Consider the following 22,567-nt stretch of genomic DNA (forward strand, 5'->3'; position numbering starts at 1 on the left):
AATAAATGAAAATAAGTAATTTTTTGTTCAATATAATGGTTTAGAAAAAAAAAAATTCTTTCATATCATTGGTTCCACATAACACATTCTAGCGTGGGCTATTCTATGGTGATAACTTCATATAATACTCAACTGCAATTAAATCTACCATCCACCACCACTCTAATCTATGTTATCTTAATAGTAGATCTACAAATTGCATTATCATATTCTTAGAGTTTGTCACATTATTATTATTATCTATATATAATATAAAACTGAAAGTTTTGACTTTTTTAGATACTTACATTAGAATTAGGATTAAAAAAAATAATTATGATATTTTTTTAATTAGACCTCATGTTAGAATATTTTTTTTAAAAATGACTCACTTTAGCTTTCAAAGAAAGAAAAAAGAAAGAGTCATGTAAAAAAAAAAAAATTTAGGATTAAGGAAAAAAGAGAAAGACTCTTGTTAGGACTTTCTCACTATTTAGTTTAAAAAATTAAAATTTTTTTATAAAAATGATGATGTCATGTTAGAATATTTTTAAAAAAAAGGACTCATTTTAGGTTTCAAAAAAAGAAAAAAGAAAGATTCATGTATAAAAAAAAAAAAAAAAACTTTAGAATTAAGGAAAAAATAGAGACTCTTGTTAGGACTCTCTCACTATTTAGTTTAAAAAATTAAAATTAAAAAAAAAAACTTTAGGATTAAGGAAAAAAGAGAGAGACTCCTGTTAGGGCTCTCTCACTATTTAGTTTTAAAAATTAAATTTTTTTTATAAATTAAAATGATGATGTGGAAAATTTGTGGGGGCTTTAGAGGTTTCGGTTATATATATATATATATATATATATAGATAATAGTAATAATTTATAAATTTATAATAACTTATACTAATATTTACTAAAAAATTTAAAAATAAATTTTCATATCTTAATGAAAATAACAAAAATAATAACTAACCAAATCATAGAAAAGTAAAAACATTTTAAATGTTTAAATAAGTAATTATATTTTAAATGGTAAAAAAAAAGAAAAAAATCCTCAACTCCTCATAGACGCAATTATGATCTCAATCTCCACCTTCCATTTCCACTTCATTCCCATCAACGGGTAAAGGCCACCCACAATAAGCCCACTCTCATCCAACAGCAAACTCAAAACTCTCACATAGATTGCTCGCTGCTCTCACATTCTCTCTCCGTCTCCGCGGCCTCAATCTTTGCCGCTTATCAACGCCACCACCAAGGTTTGCTACTTTCCTCTGCTTTTTATTTTTTAGGCTAATCTCTTCACCGGGGTTTTTGTACTTCTGTTTATCTCTGAGCTATGGACAACTTTCATTGTAATTTTGAATGATTTCGTGCTTGAAATTGATCTTAATTTCTTGAATTTGCTGCAAACCGTGATGGGTATTTCTTAATGAAAGCTATCTGTCTCATATATGTGGTCCAGTTGTAGTTGTGTCTTTGATACCTCGGGATGTATAAATTGGAGTATAATGGTGATTTGGTGGCTGGGTCTTATGATTACACTGTTGTTGGTTGCTGTCTAGATAGTGATAACTTGAAACGGTGCACCAGTATTTACCGGCACCGATATATTTTGTTTCATTCACCAAATAGAGTGTGCCCATTTGGTACAACTTATTTTTTCAGTTTTTGGAAAATAGAATGCTTAAAAAATCTGAACTTTGAAAGAAATGCGGATTCAAAACGGGATGCCAAACGAGCACAAGTGAGATGACAAAGAAGGGGAATAGGTGGTGGTGAGAGTATTGAGAGAGGGAGACCAGTTTTTTTCCATTTTTGGATAGTAATAAGATATGTATAAAAATATTATATTAGTGATAAAAATATTAAATTATATACATAAATAATTTGAATTTATATTAGAAAATGAAATAGTATTTATCTACATACACTCAGGGTGGGATAGGGAAATCCCTCCCATCCCCTCATGGTGGTGGGGAAAACTCATACAGGACAGGATGAGAGTATGAGACGGATTGAGTCAGGATGGGAACATTCATCCCTAGTTATGATGCATTTGTGCGGAGGCAACGATATTGCATAACTGGATGGTTCATTTTGTTATGTTAGATGAAGAATGAGTTAACAAAGGACCAGATTGGTGAGGTGATCAGGAAGCAAGTCAAACCTTGAATTGAGGGCAACAAGCAGTATCCCAACTCTAGGCTTAACTGAGACATTTGTCATAACATGGGAATTGCAGATTCTATTCTCTAGTCACATAACTGAAGTTGTATTATGCTTTACCAGTCTGTAGAGTTAGTTTTTTTCCTTGTCTCCTGGTTGATTGGTGTATTTTTGTTCTCTTCTTGTAGTAAGGGTGGTTAGGTGCTGTGCAGGCTGTGCTCTGCTTTTGGTTTTGGTTGTTTTTGTACGTTGGTTTCCTCTCGGATGTTGTTTTGAATGAAATCTAACTTGATTATAAAATTAAAAAAAAGAGATGAAGAATAAGTTTTAAATGCAAAATTTGGAACTCTAGGTTTGATATGAAATAATATAAGGTTTAAAATGTAATTTATCCTAATTCTTTTATGCATGGAATTCCAAATAAACTGAACACTATAGTCCATGACTTTCTAGCAATAGGACAGTGTAGGAGTAAATGGTCCACAGACTCCCCACTACATTTGCACATATAATACCAATATAGCACAAACAGGTGTCTTTGCTGTGGATTATATCCATTATCTAAAATTTTTCTCCAATGCTGCACTTTACAAATAGAAAGCAACTCTAAGTGGCACCTTCATCCTCCAGATGTTTTTCCAATGAAAAGACATGTCACTAGTAAAAATAAAAGAACGATAGTACCCTCAGGTGGTCACATATAATGGAATAAAAATCTTACATTTCTGTATTTGTATTTGTTTGATTTGTGTGTGTCATGGTGGCATAACATGACTTTATTTATTTATTTTAATTAAAGGGTAATTATCATAGTAATTATGTATGAGTTGGCCATTTCCACATGTCAACTGGTTTATAATTTGCTGTTTTGGGTGTGGGTGTGACTGTGTTATTCGTGGACTGCAATTGCACATACAATGAGACTTTTGTTATTGATTTGGATGAATCTCTTATGTAGTTTGTGCAACATATTAAAATTAAATTCCTTGTTTTGTATGTGCTACTGCGATTGTAACATGGTGATCTTGTCTGTTGGTACATGTTCATTTTGCAGTTAAAAGGTCTGAGGTTGCTGATACACAATGGTTAACGCAACTAAAGGACTGTTCATTTCCTGGTATGATACCTTTTCTAACCTGAAGCATTGCCAATTATGTCAAGGACTGCTCATTCTGTGCATGGGTGTGTGCGTTTTTAGTTAATCAAGTATTCTTCTCTTGGCGAATTAGGTTCTCTTTTTCACTTAAGACACCACTTCGTTGCATCTTACACAGTGTTGTTAAAAGCGCGCTTAAGCGCAGAGCGCAAAGCCCTTGGGACTTTTTCCCTCTAAAGTGAAGCACCCTCACAAAAGCGCGCTTTAAGCACACTTTTTTGAGCTTTTTTATTAAGCGCAAAGCACGCTTTTTTGAGCTTTTTCTAAATTTTTTTTTAAAAATTCCTTATTTGATTTTTAGCCATTAGATATAAATATGTTTGATATAAGCCATTGATTTAATATATAAAAACTAATAGTGTGGTGTGCTACCATACACCTAAGCCTATCTCTTTAGATATTTTTGAACTTTTAACCACAACCACACAAACAAACACTAAATCGGACACTCACAAAGATAACATTACTTACATTCTAGTACTTTTTAGCCTTTGCCTTCTTGGTTCTATACTTCTATTTTGATTCAACCATGTTTTGTAATTATGGCCATCAAATATCATGATTGCATATATTTTGTAAAGCACAAAAGAATTATATAAATGTTATATAAATTATATAAAATGTTTTATTGTAATTTATATGATTAATTGATCACTTGATTGTTGTATTGATCATTAATAGTAATTTTTTTTAAAATTTTTAAATGTGTGCTTTACATCGATCAGGCGCGCGCTTGCGCTTTGCACCTAGGCTCCAGGAGGCCTTTGCGCTTAAGTGCGCTCAGCGCTTTTAACAACACTGATCTTACATCCATTTAAAGCTCAAAAACACTTAACCAAAACATCAAACATCAGATTTGTTACTGTTCATGTTACTTGGAATATGTTTACAGCATGATTTTTTGCATTTGGAATGTTTTTTAGTTGATTATCGTTGAGCAATCCAAAAATGTTAATCTATTAGTTGGATTCTGATTAGTTTCATTATGTGATCATTTGAAGGCATCAATTGCCTCTCAATCCAATAATTTAACTGATGAATGGTGAGGAAGGCGTTTTCATGCCCACAGGATTTTTGTTTCATGTTTTGTCCTCTTATAAAATGTGTCATTGATGCTGAAAGATCCTGGTCATGGTTGTCTCTTGCAGTGACATACCAATGGCACAATTCATCATAAATTACAATGCCTCATTGCCTGCATCACAGAAGTTCATAATACAAGTTCTGGATAGCACTCACCTTTTTGTGCAACCCCACATGGCTGAAATGATTCGAAGTGCCATTGCGGAGTTTAGAGACCAGAATTCATATGAGAAGCCAAATTGATTCTTTCTTTTCTTTTGCTTTTTTTCTTATTTTATTATTTCTTATTGTCCATCAATGAAGATCTTTTGTAAATGATGATGGGCATGTATCATAACAACCTGTGCAACTTATATGCCAAGTCATTTTATATTGCTTCTCTTATCTGTTGCATATGAATTGCACAAGAGTTACTGCTCCCTTTGTTTAAGTGATGTGTTAACTTTTGGTAAGATGCTAATGGATTTAAACGTACTTTCTGCTGAATAATGCTTGCCCCTTCTTTTTATTGGAGTTCATTTGTGATTGAACCAAGTTTGCAGAGTTCTTGAACTGGCAGTGAAGTTTGTGAAAACTGGCAGTGAAGTTTGTGAAAACAAAACTGATGGTCTGGTTATAGTGCCATAGCTATTTCACTATAAGAGTAACATCTCTTGGTGAGTTTGACCAGATGTAGCAGGTGTAATGTACAAGCTCTTGAAATAGTTGAAAAGCATGGGAAAGAAAACACTTTCTTTTTTTTTTGATAATTACACACGCACCCAATGAGTTTTGAATTCATGACCTCACAGGGGAGATGGTACCAGTTGAGCTGGATTTCATTGGCAAAAGCCTGGATGGTTGGTGGCTTGGGGAAGAAAGCATTTAATTATTAAGTGTAGGCTTGGAGGGGGAGAGCAATGTTTTAAAGTGTGATTTTTTTTTTTTTTTTGGTTATTTTAAATGTGTCATTGGTGCTGAAAGAACCTGGCCATGTTTATGTCTTTTAGTGACATACCTATGGTCATAATTGTCAGTAAAGTTTCGTATTGTAAAAGTTTATTGTAAGTGTTCATGAATCGTTCGATACATAGGTATGTATCGTATGAATTCTATCATACTAGTTTTAATGCCATAACTAGCACTAATAGAGCAATATTTCTTGGTGGGTTTGGCCAGATGTGGCAGTCATAATGTGCGAGCTCTTGAAATGTTAAGAGAGGAAATCACTTAAATTTCAAAGTTACAGACTGGGGAGGTAGAAAGGGTAGCAGACTCTCATTTTGTTAGCTTTGTTGGCTAGGCCTTCAGTGTCAGTGAGAAATGAGAAATTACTTTCTTGGTGGTCTGGCAATTCTCACTGATCGAACCTTTTGCAGTTTTGCCAATATGTGATCGAAGTCCATTCGAAAAACTTAACTATGTCACCTGCAATTGGTGTATTGGGTAGCAAGCATCTGGAGCTATCATCTTTATTTTGCCATCAGTTTTTAGGCTAATGCATTTATGTCTCCTAAATCTCACAAAATGATGAACTCAGGATTGTAAATGAGCTGAGCATGGGCTTGTTCATTTAATTTAATTTCAAACACAATTCAAGCTAGAACTCATTACCAAATAAGATTACATGTTCAAGTTTAGTTCATTTTCTTGTTAAACAAGCTCAAGCTTATTTCCAAACTACTTGATTTACCCCTTCACAAATTTATGAATTTCCACTACGAATGGACTCTTTATATTATATCAATAAACTATAATAGTAATTTGATATCATATGAATTTATTTACAAATTTACACTATCTAGTCTCTAGTCTATATAAGTATGGTTTTAGACAAGTATCTATATAAAAAATATAATATTACATATAGTTAAATCGAGTATCATGTGCATGAGCTTGTTCATGAATACATTATAATATTTGATCTTGACTCGTTTAATAATCAAACTTATCTTGGCTTGTTTGCTAAACAAATGACCATAAAACAAGTTTTTTTTCCAAGTCGTTCATAAACAGAGTTCATGTTAGATGAAATTGCACTAGGGGTACATAGATGTGTGATTCTCATGCTTCCTTTTTTGTTTCTAAGTATGACTATTAACTTGGCTAGCTGTTGTTTTCACTTGAAGAGACTAATTTAACTTGGCCAAATCATCTAAGGCTGAATTTGAAATTTCAAGTAGACAATTAGTTGCAGATGTTTCCATTCTCAAATCGAAGAGTGCAAAGGAATGGATCGACTTTTTTTTTTTTGGCTTACAATAAGTTGAGGAAGGAGATTCAAACCCAAGTTTTTCCTATTAGAATAATTGAGTAATGCTGTTGAATACAAGTTAACGGTGGCTTTATTAGTATAAAACAAAATTTAAATTTGCTAACAATTTGAGTTCTTACCAAATATGGTTGGATAGGAAACCATTTGATCCCTTCATTTTCAACCTTATCTTAGGTCTAAAGATGGTACAATTTGGTTATAGTTCTTTAGGTGCAATAGGCTAGGTTTCTCAATTAAAACCAAACACATAACTGCATTAAAATTAATTTCTTAAAAAAAAAAGGATAATACTTTTTGTGTTTTATTAATCTCTACTACCATGTATCTAAATTTAGTTAAAAACCCTAACTAAATTTGTCCAAGTTCTACAGTAAGGCCTAAACCATTTTTTTTTTTATATTCAAAATAGAGATATAAATTTAGTTTAATTTAAGTGTATATGTGTGTGAAACTCTCTTCTGAAGACTTGCTCCACCTCCCTCCACTCCACCACAATAACTTTATACTTGGGAGTGACCTAAACTAATTTTGAAATCCTCTCCTCTTTGTACAAATTAAATGCCAAATAGTCAATGCCTTTGAAGGGAAATACTAGACTGCAAATAAATCAGTAAGTGATACAATTTTTTTTCTAACACATCTCATGGTTATTGAAGTGGTTAATTGTGAGTGATGAACACAAAGGAAAGACTCATAAACCCACTACTAACCGTACACTATTTTAGTAATCTTGAAATTTGTTGGGAAAAAAAGAGTTGTTTTCAAAGCATTATTGATAGATAAATGACCACCTAACAAATAAAACTAAAAATAAAAATAAAAGCTCCTAAAAAGAAACAGGATTGCCTAAAATAATGTTAGTATCACAACAAAACCACAACTTGCCCGCATGACAAGTTATGAAAGGGTGAAATTGTGAAGCTACTATTTTTATTCTACCGCTCAAAACTCACCACGTTACTACTAGCATTAGTAGCCTAATCGGGTCATGAGTAAATACTAGCTGATATGAGTCTTCAAACAGAAGTTACAAATACTACCGGCTGTATCTCATCCGCCCTCTTTTCTAACCCACTCTCTACGATCTTTTTCCTTCTGAACCCAACCATTAATCTTCACTCTCTCTCTCTCTCTGAGAAAATGTCAGTCTCTCTTCATACAACCGCTTCTACTCCGCGTTTTCAACCCCAAGTCAGAGCCTCTCACCCTCACCTCAGGTTCTCTCTCTCTCTGGTAGTAGAAATTTGTATCAATGAGTATTATTTTAATTAATGATTTATGAATTCTTCTTTATGTTTCACAGTTGCACTACAAAGCTTTATTCTGGACTAAAGCTTCAATCTTCAAGTTCGCTCACTTTCCCTTTTCTCTTTCTCTCTCTTCCTTAGTTTTATGATTTATCTACTTTTGTTTTTTTTTTTCTTTCTTTCTTAATTGTTCAGGTCCGTTTGGTATTAAAATACCCAACTTGACGGCTGATTTCTATGGCAAAGTTAATAAGAGCTTGCAACCCAGGTAACTCAAGTGCATATAATATAGTCTAATTTTTGTGTTACCTTCAATCTTTTGCAATTTAATTGGTGGGTCTCAAACATTATTCTATATTCTAGAACTGTTTCTGGGATTGCGCATTAGTAAATTTTTGGAGCAATGAGAAGCACGTGAATTTTTTACTTCCAAAATATATGTATCCAATTACAAAATGATATGGGTATTTCTTGTTCTTTGATGGGATTTATTTGAATTGTACTATTTTGAGCTCCACTGAGCAAAATAACATACAAAGAAATTTGTTTTTATATCCTTGATTTATTTTTCCCTTCAAATATATTAATGGAAAGGAAATTCGCTTGCTTTTGTCGTTGTTATTTGATGTCATCTTTGTTAAGCTTCCTTCTGAATATTTGGTTATATGGAGAAATGGAAATTTTGATTTTCAATATTGCTCTAGGTGAAACCCATTATAAGGTGCCTGTATTTTTTTTGTATCTTAAACTTGCTTTCATAGTCTTAGTTGATTACTTTGTGAGTGATAATGAGTGCCCAGGTTCAGGTGTTGCTGGGTTCCTAGACATAGTACCATTTCATAAAAGAAAAAATAATTGACTTTGGAATGTACTTTGAATGTGACATCTCTAGATCAATGTTATGTTCATGTATCTTTTCAAAACAATAATTGACTGCTTATGTTGTATAACCCTTTGTTATTTAGTCCTGGATATCCCCAACACATTTATTTAGAGTGCAATTATTTCTACTTGTAGAGTACAACGCACCCTTTAGTTGGAAGTTTTAAACATCCTCTCAGAAGTAATTCTTTTGTATCCCACGCTTGCAGGATAATTTTTTCTAATCATTCTCTTATTTAGTTCTTCCATGATGGCTTTTGTACCCTAGAAAAAATCTGAGCTATTCTACACTATTTTTTGGTTTAGCCCTCTTGAATAAAGAGATGTCTTTTGAATTTGCATGATTTTTTTTTCAAGAACTGGCCTAATTGCTAAAGTAATATGGTACTGCATGTATGATGTACTTCTGTGTTTGCAGGACTCATAATCATATAGCAGCACGAGGACGAGTTAGAATGATGCCTATAGGGACACCAAGAGTGCCATATAGAACTCCTGGTGAGGGAACTTGGCAATGGGTTGACCTATGGAATGCCCTTGTAAGTCACTGCCAATAACTCCATGTTAAACAAATAGTCAATTGAATTCACCATAGTTCATTTTTTTGGTTAATAACATAGAACTGATACAAATATGGGGTTTGCTGTCGCTTTTTTGTAGAAGAGAGAGAACATGATTCTCCTAGGCCAAACACTCTGTCCAATGATCTTACCATCTGCCAGTTTTAAATTTTGGACTTTTTTTTTTTTTTTTGCTTAAACATTTAAGAACAGTGCTTTTTGTTATTGTTTGTGGTTTGGTGTTTGTTTCCTAAATCTGGCCTTGAAATTCAATATGTAAGCCAGGAAATGGATTGAATACTGGATGGCTCATCTATCAAAAAAAAATGTCGTATCCAGTGCACAAAGCTCCCACTTTTCTGGGGTCTGGGAGGCTCATCTATTCAAGAATAATATTTATATGCATTTCAAGTTTCCTTGTGATTTCTACCTGATTTACATTTAATTATATTTCTCTAAGAATTTCACATACTTGGGATGCAGTATCGAGAACGTGTTATCTTTATTGGACAAAATATAGATGAAGAGTTCAGCAACCAAATACTGGCAACAATGTTGTACCTTGATAGTGTTGATAATTCCAAACAGCTCTATATGTACATCAACGGTCCTGGTGGAGATGTGAGTTTCTTATAAATTAGGCATCTACAATCAAATCCTTATTCTTTTTCAATATTTTTTGACATTTGTGAGATCTTTTCTCCTGATAAAAGCTTGCTCTGTTTGCAGCTTACTCCAAGCATGGCTATTTACGACACCATGCAGAGCTTGAACAGTCCTGTCACCACCCATTGTGTGGGCTATGCATATAATCTAGCAGCCTTTCTTCTGGCAGCTGGAGTAAAGGTAACGATTTTGTTTATTAGAATCTGGAGTGATAACATTGTTATACAACTCTATCATGGAGGCAGTGAGGATATACAAAGTTATAATGCTATATACGCCATAGTGCAGGGGAGCTGGACCTAAAATAAGGCATTTTGACCAACTCAATCAGTGATGAATGATGGTGGACAGTTCTTTTCTTCTCTTTTTGATCTATAATATCACGGTTTGCCCTTATTTTAAGTTAGCATTTTGATGCAGTAGAAATTGGAACTTTACAACACAAAAATTAAAAGATAGGAAAATAAAGGATAAGACCTAGGAGTCAGCACCTAGGCTTGCTTGGAGTTAGCACCAAGCAAAGGAAATCCACTAGGAGTCCGCACCTAGGCTTGCCTGGAGTTGGCACCAGAGCAATGATAGGAGTACAATGCTTTGTTTATATAGGAATACTAAACCCTAATTCTAATTAGTGTAGGACACCCTAATTGCCTTATCACAAATATAAAATTTCTTATAGAAATTAAGAAACTAATAACCTAATAAACTAATAGGATCTAAAATAAAAATACAATTGATTTACAAAAATGAATAAAACTAAATTAAAATAAAGTGTTGCTTGTGCTTCCCGCATCAGCATCTTAATGAACTTCTTTGATAGAATTGTGTCATTATGAAATTAGGATACTCATCAAGAATTATAAAAATAAATAAATAAAGGATACTCATCAAGAGTTTGAAGTCTTTTTCTTCAACATGGGTGGAAGTAATGAAGAAGGATATGTTAAACATGGAGGCAACAATGACTAAAAAAGAATACATGTAACTTGGTTAATAGCAGATGATTTATAGAGCTGTCTTCAATTTAATTGTGATTAATACTAGTTGAGTTGAGTATAACATGCTGTTTGTATAGGTTGCATTAACCTGTTCATGACGTGCCTCAACTCTAAAGATCTAATTCTATATTTCTTTTTCATAATTTTTGCTTAAAAGGGTAACCGCTTTACAATGCCTCTTTCAAGAATTGCACTACAATCTCCTGCTGGAGCTGCCCGTGGTCAGGTGAGACTGCATACCATCTTGTCATGTAAACCTATTGTAGATACTTTCTGTTAATATGGCTTTTCATTACTCGCAATATTCATACATATATGAAATTTTCTGTCAGGCTGATGACATTCATAATGAAGCAACTGAACTTCTCAGAATCAGAGATTACCTTTTTAATGAATTGTCTAAGAAAACTGGTCAGCCTGTTGAAAAGGTTAGCTTGCTCATGACTAAATCCTATGATGTCTTTTTGGCTGTTCTATTTGACTCCTATATAAGATAGACTCTACTCTTGTAAATAATGGCTGCTAAGAAGGTTCATATCTTTCCAATTTTATTTGTATTGTGTAGAGTTTGTTTCTCTTCATTCCTTGAGTTGATTCCTTTTTATTTCTTGAAATATAGAGTATAATCAGTTTGAAAAACCAAGTTAATGTATATCTGCAGATTAACAAAGACTTAAGCAGGATGAAACGCTTTAATGCTCAGGAGGCTCTTGAATATGGGCTAATTGATCGTATTGTTAGGCCACCCCGTATTAAGGCTGATGCGCCTCGCAAGGATGCTGGAACAGGGCTTGGTTAGTGTACTTGTTTGAGCACTGAATTCGCTGATTGCAGTTAGACAGATCGGAATGTTTCCATAGTTTTTATTTATTGACATGTATAATTGGCTATCTAGTTAGAAATGGTTTGATAGGAATTTTTATCCTTTCACTGATTTTGTGATAAATGGTGCCCCACGAGGGCTTTTAGAAAGCAATATTTTGTCTGAATCTTCCCTGTCCACTGCCTTTCTTGTCAGTGGCATACTCATTATTATTTATTTTCATTATCATTAAGACATGACTCACTCAAGTTGCACCAGTAATAATTTGTTTTTCAATTTTTTTTCCAACTTAATCCATTGTACTTTACTGTTCACTCAAATGAAACAGCTGATATTACAATGTTCAGGGTAAATAATGGCTTAATAAAATTGTTTCCAACACTCTAGATCAATAAAGAAAGAGAAGCTTATATCAGATTTAATTTTGAACAAATTTGCTAGATAATAATACAACTATAAAGAAAACAATGTATTGCTAATTAAGAACTAGAATTACATGATTTCTGACAATAAGAGAAAAAAAAATGAGTCATATCCCCGGACCAAAAGGGAGGATTTTAGAGGGAAAAAGAGACGGGGGTTAGTTTGCTCTACGTTATGCTAGGCTGAATCTGTTTGCATACAATACAAGACTAGATACGGATTAATCTGCTTTGTACCAGTTTAGCCAAATCACGGCTGCTTGCAACTTATCTCCCTTAATCTTTCTTTCCTCCATTCTTCATTGACCTTGGCAATAAAACTTTCGATTCTTCTCTCCAAATTATTGTCATATTCTTCTTCATCTTGCCAACAAGCTTCATTATCACTACTATTGTCATCATCATCTTTGTCATAACCATCAGAACCATGATATTCCTCATCCTCATCCTCGTCCTCGTCCTCCTTACAATTAATGTAATCCCCTGTGTCGTCTTGTGCATCTATCTCTTCTTCATTCTGAGGGAGGAAGGGAGGCATTACCCCCTCAACTTCTTCTGTAGATGGTCTATAATTCCCAGTAAGGATGGCAATGATTATTGAGTTAAAAACTAAAAACACAAGAAGAGGACTAGATGAGAATCCAAGAGACTTTTGTTGTTGACGGTTTGATGACCACAAGTTCAGGACCAAAATGGCAACCCAACACAGAAAGAGGGGTATCAATATGTTAACAAAACTCATGCCCCTGATATGGAAAATGGCCTAGTGTTGTATCAAATTATCAATATCTTGATAAATCTTATATTCTTATATTCTTTATCAATATGTCTGTTTTGTCATGTCCTCGGTGTAGAAGAACTATAATTTATAGAGTTTGAGTAAATAAAGTGGCTTTCTTAGAAATTTAATTTGAGTGCGGTGGTAGTATACCTATCATTTCGTAGAAACTCAGAAAGCACACCTCGTGAAGTATTAAAAAGCCGTGGCTAAGCCAATTTAGTTAGTTTCTTCATTCTTGAATGCCAAGCATGTATTTCAATACCTTCCAGAATGAACGACTAGAGCTGGCCATTTCGCAAGACTAGCAGTTTGGTCTGCCTTCTACAAGTGGACACAAGCAAGCCCAACCCAAAATCTGGTAATTTAGTTATTGTAATACAAGTATCTTCTAAATTTTTCTATACAACGTGTTAACTTGTGATGTTAGTTTTGGGAACTTATTAAGGGATCAATGGCCGTGGTGGTATCCGAGCAATGCATAGACAATTGAGATTGACAAAGTTTCCGTCAAAGTCCAACCGGATTGAAGGAATATTCTTCAACGTTAAGAGCATTTACATTCATTTGTGCAAAAATTCTTGTCTATTTTAAGGGTGAGTTTGGTTGGGCTTTTTCAAAAAGTGCATAATGAAAAAGTTGAGTTTTGAAAAAGTGCATAATGAAAAAGTGATTTTTCAAAAAGCTGAGTGTTTGGTAAAAGCTGTTAAAAAGTGCTTTTTGAAAAAGCTGGGTGTTTGGCTAAAACTATAAAAGTTGCAGTTTGAGGGACAAATTACCAAAAAGGACAATGTATATATAAGGGAGTTTATTTCATACTTATAATTCAACTACTTCATATACTTACTAAATAATAATAATAATAATAAATTTATATTATTGGTATTATTTTAATAATGTTTGGGCAATTATTCTTTTTTAGTGGCATAATTATTTGTTATTACCATTAATGACTTCTTATTAATATTAATTAAATCTAAACAATTTTCATCATCATGAAGCACAAAATGAAAATGTAAAAAGATGATAAAATATACACCAATAATCCAAGTTTAAATTGTGCTATATAAAAATGTAAAAAGATATAAAATACATACCAATAATCCAAATATAAATTGTACTACATGATATTATACAAAAAAAAAAAAAAATACAACTACTAATTATTACCCCCCAAATAGAATTTGCAATGGAATCACGAAGAACCACCATTGCAGGATCTGTTAAAGTTCCTGAGTTTTGCTCATAACTGCTACATGCTTCACTATTACGTTCTCTTCTAGAAATTGAATCTTCATTGGCATTGTTGAACTCCTTATCATCCCTATCATTTAGTCTAACAAAATTATGAAGAGCCATAGTAGCAGATACAATAAGTATTTGGATATGGAATGGAAAAGATGGCATGTTTCTAATAATTCTCCATTTATTCTTCCACACACCAAAAGTGCGCTCAATCACACATCGAAGAGATGAGTGAGCATGATTAAAATTTTCATGTCTAGTTCTAGGGCCTCCACCTCTCCTTCGAAAGTCCTGAAGATGGTATGATATCCCTTTGTATGGTGCCAAATAGCCTTGCATCATTGGGTATCCAGAATCAACTACATAATATTTCCCTAAACAAAGAAATTCAATTGTATTAAACACACACACAATATGTCATTATAATGAACAATTGATTAACCAATTACAAACCTGGTGGTGGGTGCGGAAAGTTGTTACTTTGTGTACGAATAGTATCAAGAAAAATGTGGGTGTCGTGTGCTGCACCTTCCCATCCAGGCAAAACAAATGTGAATAACATATCAAAGTCACATGGCCATCACATTTTGGGTTGGATATCCCTTTCTTCCAAAGTATGGAATGGACTTCTCAGTAGGTACAATCGCTATCACATGTGTGCCATCAATCGCACCGATGCAATCCTAATAAAAACATTAATAGTTTTCAGTTCCACATGCATTGTATTATCTTATAGACAATAACACTTATTCAAATATACAATAGTACACATACTTTGAAATGTGGCCAATAAATTGGATGGTCTTGTATTTTGGTTGGAACTTCACTAAAAGTTGGATCCGAAGGCTTTACATATGCTTCTGCAAAGCGAGCACCTAACAGAGTGATCATCTTCTCAAAATGTCTACTTATGGTTTCATCCGAATGCTGAAATAATTCTTGAACCATTCGGTTACATGTTCCATGACCAAGTATCAGTAAACAGATTGCCACTAACTCTTCTAACCTTATATTCCTTGAATGTTGAAGTCCAAAGTCACGTTGTAAAACTTGACACAAATTATGAAACACCTCATTTCTCATTCTAAACATATTGTAACACAAAGTCTCATTACCTTCCATACAGCGTCTCAGCCAATCCCACCCCGTTTGTTCAGAATCATGACAAGGAGTCTTACTAATGTACTTATTGAAATATGTCACAACTGCTTCACAGGTAACTGTCACAAGCTGGTAAAACTCCTCGTTAGAATTGTCATTACTATCATCACTGTCAGAATCACTATCACTGTCATCATCACTGTCACTACTTTCATCATCATCATCATCATCATCATCACCATCATTGTTATCACCATCATTGTTATCACCATCATTATTATTGTCAACATTGTTATAATCACTACCATCATGATCATCACAATAATTTCTGTAATCCCCATCCATTAATAGTTCCATAAAATGGCCACTCTCATGAGTACCATTATAATCATCCATATTGGTTTCAGCTACACAACAAAATAACAAATATTCAATCAAGACAATTCACAACATACCAAGACAATTCACAACATCAAGTACATAACACTGTAATGAAAATTTCAAATATGTTTGCATTACACATATATTAGTCCAAAGCTAATACTAAATATCACATAACTTAGTTTAAAGTTAATACAACATAGCAAATACAACATAGTTCAAACAACATAGCTAACTTAGTTTAAAGCTAATACAACATAGTTAATACCACATCAGGTTAGTCACTTCTGCTGCCTATAAATTATTGCTTGTAGCCACTTCACTCGTGACTCTGGGTCCTTAAAAGTTAGGAACATCTCCCTACGTGACTTTTTTAGAAAGAGAATGGAAGCTTCAACCACAAACGCAAAATCCACTCCAGGAAGTGCTTTCACAATCGCCATTACATTATCAATTGAACTTGGTGACTCTCGAGAAGTACCTTCAGACCTATTCTGACATACAGTTATTAACTCACTAATACGATTGTCCAACATTGCAGCTCCTCCTATCTTCTTCTTTTTCTTCTGTGAGGGTATTGATTCACTAGCTCGCTTTTGTCCTGAACTACGTGATTGACTAGTATTTCCTTGCTGCAAACTACCAATGTCTAAACTCATGTCACATTGGTTATCCTTAAATTCAGAGCTACCATCTGAATCACCAGCACCCTCTTTTGGCATTGTTGGAGGTAATGTACCTGAAGAAGGGGTCCATGCAGCTACCCCAGTTGCTGCAACATCCCTAAACATTATCTCAAGTTGTTCTAGATTCTGTGGACCTTTCTCTCGGAATTTTTTAGCTTTGGGTAATTCCTACAAAATGTAATTGTAATTTCACTCATATAAGAATAATATAAAAAAAAACAAAAAAAAAAACTATCTCCAACTAACTACATATTAATAAAATACTCAACTCACCTTCAACTTCAGGTCCCACCAACAATCAGGAGTGGCAATCGTTCCCTTCACTGCATCCCAACCTAAACCTGTGTCAAGATTCCTCAATTTTTCCCACACTCTCCAATCACCTTTTAATACATCCCACCTACTTTTTAATTGGTACTTATCATAGTTTTGACCGGTCTCTTCACTAAATTTGGTCACCAAATTGAACCAACCTTCGGGTCTAAAGGCAGCACCTTTTGTTCTATTCCCGGCTTGAATTTGTTCCACACAAAGGTTACAAAAAGTAGTCGTCCACGATGGATTAATATCCCAATCTGCTCTAGCCTTTTTTACCTCGGGGTTGGAAGTGGAATTTTTTCCCATCTATAAAGTTAACCAACCATAAGAAATGCAAAAAATAGAAAATTGAAAAAAATACAAAAAACACACAATCAATAACATAAAAAATAAGTTTACACATAAATGAGTGAAAATAATTAAATATGTGTCAATTTCCTCAAGTAACTAGTTCATATTTTTTATTATGCAGTGCATTCCTAGAGTATATATGAAGTATATTATGCATGACCCATCAGCAGCATCAGCTGATGCAGCTGCTGCTGGGCATGCCCCAGCAGCAGCAGCTGATTGGTCTTAGCTAAAGATAGTAACTTCGTTTCCCTCAAGCTATTTGGTCTTTTTTTTCTTCTATTTGTTAAGGTGTGCAAACTATTGGACAAAATGCATTGTGTTTAGCATTTAACAGACACATGTAGAGTTTCATAAACATTAAAAAAAAAAAAATCAATAAATCATAATATGGTTTCAAACAAAGTTAGATCAAATACACCCAATCAACAAACAAATTTCAAAACCCAATCAACTAAAGAACCAAATGGGTCATCATTAAATCTCCAAACCCTCAAAAACTCAAAAAGGTACAAAGCTGTTAGATCAAATACACCCTGTTTCAGATCTTAAAAAAAAAAAAAAAAAAAATCGGATCACTGTTGGTACCTGGTGGATTTTGGTAGCAGATCAGTCTTGGTTGGTGCCTTTTTGATCAAATGCGTACCTTCAAGATTCCTGTCTCAGATCAGAAAAAAAAAATTAAAACAAAAAAATTACACTTCAGAGAAAATGAAGAAAGCAGAAGAGGAAGAAGAAGAAGAGGACGAAGAAGAAGAGGAAGAAGAAGAAGCTTACCACAGGGAGATCGGTAGCAGCACGGAGAAGGCAGAGCAGAGAAGAGATGAGAGGAATTATTACACAGCAATTTCAGCGAAGCAGGAAATGAGATGAGAGGGTGATTCTGTAATTTTAGGTCTCAGCTCAACGGATAGCTTCCAACATTGATGCGCGTTTTCGTTATGGACCTTCAGATCACCATTTCTGATTTCAGCGTTTTTGCCTTTGCCTTAAAACGCAACTTTTATCTAAAATTTGCGTTTAGGCTTCACCAAACGCCCAGCCACTGCCAGCTTTTCCTAAAAGCTACGTTTTGGGTCCTAAAAGCTCAACCAAACGGACACTAAATATACAACCATCTTTTAATAACTCCCACATCAGATTATCCATTTTACATTCAATTTTATTTAAATAATCATTTTCTTTTCTTTTTTTCATTCTATTTTTATTATTTCACATATATATATATATATAGAGAGAGAGAGAGAGAGAGAGAGAGAGAGAGAGCAAGAAAAATAATGAAATACACAGCTATGGTAGCTATGTATATTTACACGATTACAGTAACAACTATGCAAATTTAACATCTTTAACTTGATTGATATGGGTGATTTTGAGACTAGAATGTGTAAATGTAGATTGAGCTATTTTTCTATTTTGCATTGTTGATGCAAATGCTCTACATGGTTGTTCAAATGACTATCATTTATTATGAGAATCAGGGATCAATACAATCAAATCATTAAAAAAGTTACATTTTTTTTTTTTGAGAAACATTACATTTATTTTCTTTAAATGTATTGAGTAATACTTAAAAAAAATAAAAAACTATACACTTATTTAAGTAGCTACTGTATGTATAACTTGTTATTGGCTCGTGCATCACAATTTTTTTTTCAACTTACTATAACTTATAAGTATTATAAGCAGAAATGTTATTAAAAAACTTTTAAAAAGTTCTATTTATTTGAGAGAAGGTGTGATTATTATTATTATTATTATCATTATATACAGAATCCTTTTGCTATTATTTTACGTGGTCCTCTGTTAATTTGTGTTTGAATTTGATTAGAATGTTATGATTATATATATATATATATATATATATATGGTAAATACTCAAATAAATTGTAACAAATATGTTAAAATAAATAAAGAAATTCTTTCAACAAAAAAAAATGAAAAAAAAAATCTAAACACAATAGTTGATAATAGAAATGACATTAGATCTACTAACAAAATTGAGAAAAACAATTGTAAGCTTATCTATGGAGAACATTAATTGACAATAATAGAACTCAATCAGCTTTAAGATATATGATGTGGGAAGTTCTGTATCTTTCATTTTATCACTAATTAAAAAGGAAGTTTCAAAATAGAACTCCATCAACATTAAGAGAAGGGGAACTCATGAATTTCGCGTGTTTCTCTCTCTCTCTTAGCTTCAAAAATTTGTTGAATTTCTTGGTAATTTTCTATCTACAAAAAACATCAACAACAACATTAAAACAAACTATTTTCTACCTTTTTTATCAAATAAAATAGAAAGTAACTTCAAAAAGGGAAAGAAATTTGATAAAATGCGGAAATGAAAAAATAAAATAACTTGAAAAAGAATGAGAAGTTAACAAAGCCATACGTTTGTCAAGATTTTTTTTGTTGCAATTAGAATTCATAGTGTTATATGTTAGTATATATAGTGCAACTATCGTCTATTAATAAAATTTAAGGTTTTCATTTTTTTTTTTTTGGAGGAGATGAGTAAGCATGAGTTATAATACTAAAGAAAATGAGAGTTGTGAGTGCAAAGGATGATATAAAAACTGATGAGAATCAACAAGCATTCAAGGATCCATTGCATGTTCCAGTTGGGCCTATTACAAGAGCAAGATCCAAGAAGATCCAAGAAGCACTTAATGGCTGATTCAAGAGATTTGGGCTGATTCTAATGCAGGATGTTCCAAGCTTGGCCCAAAGGAAGATGAAAGTGTAGTAAATTTAATTCAAGCTATTTAGGGCTGATCTGACTTAATTGGGAGTGATTTATGGCATGAATTAATGGCTGATTGACTTTCCAGCTCTGTATCAGTTAAGGCAGATTTTTTCCTATTTTGGATCTGCTAATTTCAGATCAAATCAGCTTTTATTTAGGGTTTTATTATTTAGTACGTTTTTTAGGTATTTTCCTTGTTTTTAGGTGCATTTAATGCTTTTTAGGTCAAACTTGATTCCTGATATGGTAAGGTATCAATTAGGAGTTATTTCAGAATATATTTTCTTGTCTGTCAAGTTTTGTGGAGTCCTTAAATAGGCTCTGAAGTCTGTAAACGTTTTTAAGATTATTATTGAATAAAATTCAGAAAAGGTGAGGCTTTGCTCTCTTTTGGTTCTTCAAGAACTGTGAACTTATCAAGGATTCTTCCTTGTGGCGTTCAAACTTTATACCTTTGGTTCGTGATTCTTTATAATCATTGGGTCAAGGTCAACTTATACCTTTGGTTCGCGTTTCTCTTATAAACGTTGGGTCAGGGTTTCTATCATAAATCTGATTTTTAGCTTTCCTGGGTTAAATATTCCAATATTTTTGTTGGGTCTCAAAGCGTGTCGATTGAGGTTCGCATCATTTGGTATCAGAGCACAGGTTCTAAAATCAGTTTTCTATCCCTTTATCTTTTGTTTCCTGTTATCATCCTATCCTGTTTCTGTTGTGTTCTTCATTCATCGTTCTTATTTTTTTGTTTTTGTTGAAGCGCACTAGGTTAAAATCGTGCACCCAGTTCCCAAAAAAAAAAAAAAAACATCTGAAAGGAAATAGCAAAAAAAAAAAAAAAAAAAATTTGTTTGTAGTTTCAGTTCTCTCAGACCAAAATATTGTAATCTTTTGTCTTCTTCCTTTGATTTGGTATTTCCTCCTTTGATTTAGTGTTTCTTTCATATTTTCTTGCCATTGGTATTTGTTTTAACACTACAAGTTCAATTTCTTGATCAAGTTTGTTAGTTCATTGCAGAACTGAAAAGGCGAAGCAACGAGTGGAAAAAGGCAAGAGAGTGTGAGACTAATATCGGGAAAAAGCCAATTTAAGAGTGAAACACGAGTGGGAGTGACATAATTTGAGTGCAAACACGTGAGGGAGTGTTGTGAGGAATTATTTCTAACAATTCTCTGTTGTTTCAAAAGATACGTCTTTCAGGTGTGAAACATCAAATAGGGAAGGAGGGGAGGAGTCGTCCATCATTTTACAGGCTATGCAACAACAATTTGAACGCATGAACGTGGTGTTTAATGAGATTCGGGATCGGATGGATAGGCAAGACACTGTTATTGCTACTTTGCGTGAGGAGCGTCCCCAAAGAGGCCCTAATGCTAGAAGGCAAGAAAGGCGTTCTCACATGAATGATTCTGATGACTACCACGAGGATGAGTTTGAATATGAAGAAGATCAAGCTTCACTGAACAATGAAGGCAGGTTTGTGCCAAGGAGAGAAAGGTGTGGTGGAAGTTTCCGAAGAGATCCAAGATGGCAAGATGGGACTGATAGGAACCTAGGAAACATAAAAATGAAGATACCCACATTCCAAGGGAAAAATGATCCAGAAGCATACTTGGAGTGGGAGAAGAAGGTGGAGTTAATCTTTGAGTGCCACAACTACTCCGAGGAGAAAAAGGTAAAACTCGCTGTCGTTGAGTTTACTGACTATGCTATTATATGGTGGGATCAACTTGTGATGAACAGAAGGAGAAACCATGAGAGACCTATTGAGAGTTGGGAGGAAATGAAGGCAATCATGAGGAGGCGGTTTGTTCCTAGTCACTACTATAGGGACTTGTATCAGAAATTACAGAGTCTTACTCAAGGCTATAGGAGCGTGGATGACTACCACAAGGAGATGGAGATTGCCATGATTCGGGCAAATGTAGAGGAGGATAGAGAAGCTACCATGGCAAGGTTTCTGATTGGGCTGAATCGGGACATTGCCAACGTGGTGGAGTTGCAGCACTACGTGGAGTTGGAGGACATGGTGCACATGGCAATAAAGGTGGAACGACAGCTTAAAAGGAAAGGAACTCGGTCATTTCAAAATCCGGTCTCCTCGACTTCATGGAGGTCAAATGGGAGGAAAGACGAAGGGGCTGTTTTCAAGTCCAAATCCGAACCACAAAAAATGAGAGATGAAGCTCCCAGTGTCAACGAAGGTAAAACTGAATCCCAGACTCGTAATCGTGAAATTAAGTGTTTTCGTTGTTTGGGAGTAGGTCATATTGCTTCACAATGCCCAAATAAGAGGACCATGATCGCACGTAATGATGGAGAGGTGGAAACTGAAAGCGAGGAAGATGATGACCAGATTCCATCACTTGAGGATGCTTGTGATGATGAAGTGGAGTATCCAGTGGAGGTTGAGTCGTTTGTTGCAAGGCGTGCTTTAAGTGCCCAAGTCAAAGAGGATGACATGGAACAACAGAGGGAGAACATTTTTTCATACTAGATGCCACGTCAACAACAAGGTATGTAGTATGATTATAGATGGGGGGAGCTGTACTAATGTGGCTAGTACTACTTTAGTTGAAAAATTGAATTTATCTACCTTAAAACACCCTAGACCATATAAGTTGCAGTGGTTGAATTATTGTGGAGAAGTTAAGGTAAATAAGCAAGTACTGGTTTCTTTTTCAATTGGGAGGTACAAGGATGAAGTACTTTGTGATGTTG

At 34.0% G+C, this 22,567-nt stretch overlaps 3 protein-coding genes across 3 annotated transcripts; 2 read left to right on the forward strand and 1 right to left on the reverse strand.

The window, feature by feature from the left end:
- Positions 1 to 1,084: 1,084 nt before the first annotated feature.
- Positions 1,085 to 4,870, forward strand: LOC142612819 (general transcription and DNA repair factor IIH subunit TFB5). Its single transcript, XM_075784980.1, has 3 exons — positions 1,085 to 1,235; positions 3,200 to 3,262; positions 4,450 to 4,870. The coding sequence occupies exons 2-3, from the start codon at positions 3,228 to 3,230 to the stop codon at positions 4,625 to 4,627; spliced, it is 213 nt and encodes a 70-aa protein (XP_075641095.1). The 5' UTR covers positions 1,085 to 1,235; positions 3,200 to 3,227; the 3' UTR covers positions 4,628 to 4,870.
- A 2,796-nt stretch (positions 4,871 to 7,666) lies between these two features.
- Positions 7,667 to 12,057, forward strand: LOC142613954 (ATP-dependent Clp protease proteolytic subunit-related protein 2, chloroplastic). Its single transcript, XM_075786477.1, has 9 exons — positions 7,667 to 7,855; positions 7,942 to 7,985; positions 8,081 to 8,153; positions 9,186 to 9,306; positions 9,811 to 9,948; positions 10,057 to 10,173; positions 11,149 to 11,217; positions 11,324 to 11,419; positions 11,653 to 12,057. Exons 1-9 carry the CDS (start codon positions 7,779 to 7,781, stop codon positions 11,788 to 11,790), a joined length of 873 nt encoding a protein of 290 aa, XP_075642592.1. The 5' UTR covers positions 7,667 to 7,778; the 3' UTR covers positions 11,791 to 12,057.
- Positions 12,058 to 16,022: 3,965 nt separating this feature from the next.
- LOC142612061 (uncharacterized) lies at positions 16,023 to 17,051 on the reverse strand. Its single transcript, XM_075784193.1, has 2 exons — positions 16,701 to 17,051; positions 16,023 to 16,595 (listed from the first exon to the last, which is right to left on the reverse strand). The coding sequence occupies exons 1-2, from the start codon at positions 17,049 to 17,051 to the stop codon at positions 16,023 to 16,025; spliced, it is 924 nt and encodes a 307-aa protein (XP_075640308.1).
- Between the last annotated feature and the right edge of the window lie 5,516 nt (positions 17,052 to 22,567).

The sequence above is a fragment of the Castanea sativa genome, chromosome 10 (assembly GCF_040712315.1).
Source record: "Castanea sativa cultivar Marrone di Chiusa Pesio chromosome 10, ASM4071231v1".
NCBI classification, from domain to species: Eukaryota; Viridiplantae; Streptophyta; class Magnoliopsida; order Fagales; family Fagaceae; genus Castanea; species Castanea sativa.

Excerpts from the sequence above, each read along its gene's own strand:
- LOC142612819 (XM_075784980.1), top strand. The coding sequence starts at position 3,228 with ATGGTTAACGCAACTAAAGGACTGTTCATTTCCTG. Across the intron at positions 3,263-4,449 it reads AAAGGACTGTTCATTTCCTG|TGACATACCAATGGCACAAT; the intron begins GTATGATACCTT and ends TGTCTCTTGCAG.
- LOC142613954 (XM_075786477.1), top strand. The coding sequence starts at position 7,779 with ATGTCAGTCTCTCTTCATACAACCGCTTCTACTCCGCGTTTTCAACCC. Across the intron at positions 7,856-7,941 it reads GCCTCTCACCCTCACCTCAG|TTGCACTACAAAGCTTTATT; the intron begins GTTCTCTCTCTC and ends TATGTTTCACAG. Across the intron at positions 11,218-11,323 it reads CTGGAGCTGCCCGTGGTCAG|GCTGATGACATTCATAATGA; the intron begins GTGAGACTGCAT and ends ATTTTCTGTCAG.
- LOC142612061 (XM_075784193.1), bottom strand. The coding sequence starts at position 17,051 with ATGGGAAAAAATTCCACTTCCAACCCCGAGGTAAAAAAGGCTAGAGCA. Across the intron at positions 16,596-16,700 it reads GGTGGGACCTGAAGTTGAAG|GAATTACCCAAAGCTAAAAA; the intron begins GTGAGTTGAGTA and ends TACATTTTGTAG.